The sequence below is a fragment of the Aplidium turbinatum genome, chromosome 6, assembly GCF_918807975.1.
Source record: "Aplidium turbinatum chromosome 6, kaAplTurb1.1, whole genome shotgun sequence".
In the NCBI taxonomy this organism is placed as follows: Eukaryota; Metazoa; Chordata; class Ascidiacea; order Aplousobranchia; family Polyclinidae; genus Aplidium; species Aplidium turbinatum.
In genome coordinates, this window is record NC_137477.1 from 13335848 (window position 1) to 13341464 (window position 5617).

The 5617-nt window shown below is 34.0% G+C and overlaps 1 protein-coding gene across 1 annotated transcript; it reads right to left on the minus strand.

The window, feature by feature from the left end:
• Positions 1–1565: 1565 nt before the first annotated feature.
• On the minus strand, positions 1566–5241 carry LOC145772346 (uncharacterized). Its single transcript, XM_082584223.1, has 2 exons — positions 3722–5241; positions 1566–3260 (listed from the first exon to the last, which is right to left on the minus strand). Exons 1-2 carry the CDS (start codon positions 4896–4898, stop codon positions 3052–3054), a joined length of 1386 nt encoding a protein of 461 aa, XP_082440349.1. The 5' UTR covers positions 4899–5241; the 3' UTR covers positions 1566–3051.
• Positions 5242–5617: the final 376 nt, after the last annotated feature.

A 5617-nucleotide genomic window follows, 5' to 3' on the forward strand; every position in this document is an offset into this window, starting at 1 on the left:
CCTCTCTCTCCTGTAAATGTGGTGCCGAGGAATAGACCGCAGACCGCATCATCAACGACCGTACCATCTTTAACCCGATATTAATACGAGCTGATTTCGTACGTGGAAAGCACGTCAAAGGCTATCTTAGCCCGTGCTAATTAATCGCTAATAAGGGGAGCGATAAAAATCACACAGACTGCAATATTTTACAAGGTAACAGCCATATTGTACGTATAGAAATTAAATAATTACTCAGCAAATTTATTGAAATAAAGTGTTTGAGATGAAAAAACTTCAGAAAGTCGGTTTTTATTATAATTTTCCGAAAATAGCTTCAAAATTGAAATTTTTGAATTCTAACTAAACTAAACAAAAAATTACTTGTGCTTATTAATATAAGCCATTTTTAAACCGGTCTACATTTCAAAGTAATCGCACTACCATTTATATTGCACTAGTATTAACATAAAATTATATATAACTACTATTGCTACTATTGCACGACAATGTCTACCCACCTGAGACGAAATGCTTATTGTGAAGGACAGGAAGGTAGAAAAATGACCAGTTTAGGTGTAGAAAATTTGAAAAGAATAAAATCTAAAAGTCAATAAATTTCACATTTCTAGCATATTTCCTTCTGTGAATTATTTCACTAATAAAGTGGGGCGTCGTCATAAAACTCCGTGTCACTACAGATAGGGTTAAGCCACAAAACGTAGTGGAAGGTCTCCCGTCTTGCATGATAAAATCAAAGACTGGCTTCTATCCAGTAGCCTTTCAGTGTAGTCCGGAAACATCGTGAATTTCGGGTGGTAAAAGGATAGACCCTTGGCCCTAAACGCTCACACGACGAAGAAGGTAACTCAGTTACGTTTGAGTAAATTTAGTACTATTTCATAATGTTGCCGAGTTGTGAGAGTGGCCTGCAAGAGCTTTTTTTTCCATATTTCAAACTATACACTCGGTTGGAATTGCAATCCATATCAAGTGCAGTATATTGTACTGTGTGACCACTGACCATAGACGCAAAATATTTCCAAATGAAGCAACGAACCTTCTTGTTTTATATGTTTTGAGTACAAAAAAGAATTTTTTTAAACTAAGCTGTGACAGTAGCCTAATAACTCTACATTTATGCCTTTGTGTGTTTTGGTAATAAATCTACGTTTACTTATTCAAATAGAATAATACCTAACAATAATTGAATATTAATAATAAAAATTTCTATTTAAATAAGAATCGTATCTAGGTATAAGAATCAAGGTATGGGGCAATTTACCTCAAAATATGAAGAAAAAAAACATAAAAAGGCAACAAATTATTCAGTAAAACTTGCAAAAAACACTTCTTCAAAAAACACTTTTCTGTTCTTCCTTCCTTCCTAATGTGTCAATTCGCTGTTTGAAAACGCAATACTTGCTTTCGTGTAACTTTTTAAATAAGAAAGTGCGGACTCGACGACCTTTTACGCCTTTTGGGGGCAACAAACAGTAGACTACGTTTTGTTTCGCATCCAAACAAAAATAATTATATGACCATCCATCCATCTAGTCGAGCAAAATTATTCTTTGCTAGCGAGTACAAGTTTTAATTTCAAACATAAGCGTGAATGCGACAAAAGAAACACGTGGAAATATTTTCATATTAGTCCATGTTTTGTAACGAAACATTAGTCAGAAACATAATATACCATTTGAAGAGTGATTTTTAAAATACAACGTCACAAACTATCATTTCAATACGCGACTAAGTTCTTCAGGGTTTATTGAATTTTCAAAATTAAACTTTTGTATTTCACTGACACGTAGTTCCTAAACTCATATACTTCTCAAAAACTAACAACATTATTTCCTAATACGAATTTTTTCGAAACACCACATAGAACTCAATAGATGCGATGTACACATGTACAGTAATAAATTTATAGTAATAATTTTATGTATAAATTTATAAATTGTATATAAATTGTATAAAATTAATAAATTTATGTACAGTAATAAATTTATAGGGTACTATTTTTTTTTTTATTAAGCTAAGTGCAATAGCCCCATTTTTAAATAGGTTGTTTATGATGCTGACAGCTTTATAAAAACAAAACAAATAAGAATAAGACATTACAAATATACTTTTTGTAGATAAATGCATGTAGTAGTGAAATATTGATTACGCATGAGTTACGTCAACTTCACCCTGTTCAAGTTTTGAATGTTAACTTCTTCCAGCCCTATATCTTGTATTGTATCATATTGAACATCACCACACATTCTTGACAGAATAAACCGATTTAAATGGTAACATCGTGAGTTATTGCATGATAATAGGCTGCTTGCTTCCCAGAGTACGTTACTACCAATAGCAGGCTTTGGCCATACTACATGCAGATCTCTATGGAATTTCTGCCACAAAGTTACCAATCTGTCAATGGAATGGGCGTGGTCGCTATATTTTTATATACATCTTCCGTTTAGAATGAGAACAGAGATTATACATTTTTAGTTTAGTTACAGTGAGTAAATAACAGAACTTTGAGAATTTACAAACTGGAATGTATTTTCCAAATAAAAGTACTAATAATAATAATAACAACAACATTTATTTAGCGCCACATCCACAGTGCAAACTATGCTCCTGGGCGCAATACAATTATGTACATGACAATGGCGATAAATAAAACGGTACTTTCAGCCATAATGTTCAGTGAAATAGAACGTTTTCAAGCGTGTTTAAACCTACAAAACACTATCCTCTTCAAAAAATATGTCTTTAATGAAAATCGTATAAATGCTTTTTAAACTAGCACAAAAACAGCAAATTGTTTAATATATAAATAAAATTTAACAAAATATTTAACGTTTAGTACTTAATAACACCTATTATAGTCAGACTACTACATAATAGATACATCCTAATTAATGCCAGTTAGTTGCAGAATGTTTATAAAATGCAAATTATGAAAAGACTCTGACTTGAATTTAGCCACAGCAAACTATATTAACCATTAATTGATCGCCATCAATAAACACACAAAAACAAATGTTCCAGCTAAGTCAAATATTTTCAACATTTTTAGCTAGAGTTCTTTTTTAAATGCTTTTTTCGCTTTATTTTGTTGTGAATCTTCTTGTGTCGCTCGCAACCATCTCGCCGTGAAAACCGCTTGGAGCAAATTGTACAGGCATAAGGCTTTTCGCCGGTGTGAGTTCGAGTATGGGTTTGCAAATGATCACTTCGAGAAAACGTTCGAAAGCAAATGGTGCAAGTGAATGGACGATAACCTAAAAGAGAAATGAAAATTTGAACAGCGATGGCGTAAACTTTCAAAGATTCAACGATTATATTAATATAAAACTATTTGCATGCTTTATACATATAGACCCTTCAAACAAAAATATTGACTGATGGATTGATGCACTTTGAACTTAGCTTACAAAGGTTGTATTAGTTTTTGGAGGGTGAATTTTTACAATCAAAGTTTTGATATTGATATTTTGATCGAGAACATCCGCAACTCTTTCTAACATGGTTATATGAAGAAATAGCCAAACTTTTTATCGGCCTAACGTCTAACGCTTCCAGTTTCATTTGGTCATTAAGACTTCACAATATAAACAAATAATAACCACAAGAAATCATCATCATGAGCAGATATAGTTGTGATAGCAAATGTGTATTACAACATTTCTTTTTACAATTTTATTAAATACTACATAAAAATAGAAAAAGTTGCAAAACACACCTGTATGAATTCTGACATGTCGATTCACTTCTTCTATGCGAGAAAATCTTTTTTCGCATCCCTCTATCCAACAGGCGTAAGGCCGATCTCCTTCTAGGAATTCTGAGGCTCTGTTATTGCAAATTTTTGCTGGTTGTTTTGTTTGAGAATTGCAAGAACCAATTGGCGTATCATGAGGTTGATGTGTGGCTTCCTGTGGTTGTGACATAGGTAGAGAGACTGATGAGTTCTGATTGAATACGAATCTATTCAGGTATTTTGTACTATGATTAGTCTCAGACAGAGAACTGCTGGTGGAGAATGTTTGACGTCTGAAAGAGCTTAAAGAATCTGCTGGGTTAGGGTTGCTTTTGTATTGCTGTAATTTTTCAAACGGGTTCAGCATATCTTCTGATTTACAGCTATAATCACTTAAATCACTAAAAACACTTTCACAAGCAGCATTTGTTTCAGCATATACATCAGTTGGCTGATACTGTCTACGATTAGAACAAACAGTGGATACAGAAGCATCACAATGGAATAAATTGAGTGATTGCAGCCCTTCATTTGGTTCGTTGGAAATACCACTAATTGAATTTGATCTTTCATCAGAGGATGAAAAGTTCATATTATTGAGAGCTACGCTTGTCGGAAATGATTCTATTGTTTCATGTTGTTCGTGTAATGGAACATGATGGTGAAATCTCAGGAAATTATTTTCGCTGCAGTTGCTAGATTTTCTACATTTTTCTGAATTTTCTTCAGAGGGCTTCACTTCCATTAAAGATGAATGGCCATATTGATTTTGTTTGCATACCTGGGGATAAAACAATGCACTATTTGTTGCTCTATTGCTCCAACTTGAAGATGAAAATTGACAATCAAACACACATTCATTCGAATTTACTTCTTCGGAACAATTGGATTTGGGCCAAAAAAGAAAGTCTTTGTCTGAATATGGAGAATAATTGCAAGCAATATTTTGTTGAATATCTTGATCAATAAAGTAGTTATCTTTTCCAGAATTTTTTTCCAAAATACTGTTTGCTGAGGCAATAGCTTCTGAAGCTCTTGTAGAGCGTTGATGCATAAAGGCACGACAATTCACTGCCTCCGAATTTACGTTTGGCATGCTAATCTGAGTCGTGATTGGACTCTCCTGAAAGAACAAGTCAAAACTAGTATTTTCCGTCATTGATACAGTTTTTAAGATAATTGAATTGTTCTTCAAAGAAAGATGTTGATTTTGAGAAAGTGAATAATTGTCTTTATGGAGCAATTAAACACTTCTAGGTAATTTCTTTGTAATCAGTAAAAAATCCTTGTAACTAAAATCTTGTATTTGCTGAAATGGTGGCAAATGTATTATTTTTGCATTCGACATTCTCAAATCTGCGGACATAGATCTTTGAACACAACACTCATTGTTGTTAAAAAAGCGTTTACAAACATCAGGTGCAACCTAAAAAAATGTATAATTTATTGATTATTTAAAAACAACCTAGTTTTATTTACCTGTTGAATAAAATAGTTTTCGTTTGAAGATAAGATACACGCTGCGGCTGGGAGCGGCGTGATTTTGAGGTGGCGATGCACCCGGAAGAGGAAGTTCACAAGCTTAGGTCGTGGGGACCAGACTGGGGAGTCTAGATACCTGTGGAAGGAAAGTGTGCATCGAAAATTTTATATGACTCGTCCGCAAGATTTGGAATGGCGGAACGGGCTAGGGAGACAAGCTTAGTTTTCCGCACACCTTTAGTACAGTAGGCACACTAGGTATGACCACGGAACTTTAAATCTCGCTTGGAGAAGGTACCAATTTGTGGTCCATAAAGAGGCCACAACATTGGTACTTTCGCCAACCTTGCCAAAGTGCTCAAACTGCAGACAGTGAGCTATGCGCAGTGCAATTTT

What these genes read in the sequence shown, in the direction of transcription:
- LOC145772346 (XM_082584223.1), bottom strand. Translation starts at nt 4,898, where the DNA reads ATGACGGAAAATACTAGTTTTGACTTGTTCTTTCAGGAGAGTCCAATC. An exon ending in ACATGTCAGAATTCATACAG is followed by an intron (nt 3,261 to 3,721) that starts GTGTGTTTTGCA and finishes TTTCTCTTTTAG; the next exon opens with GTTATCGTCCATTCACTTGC.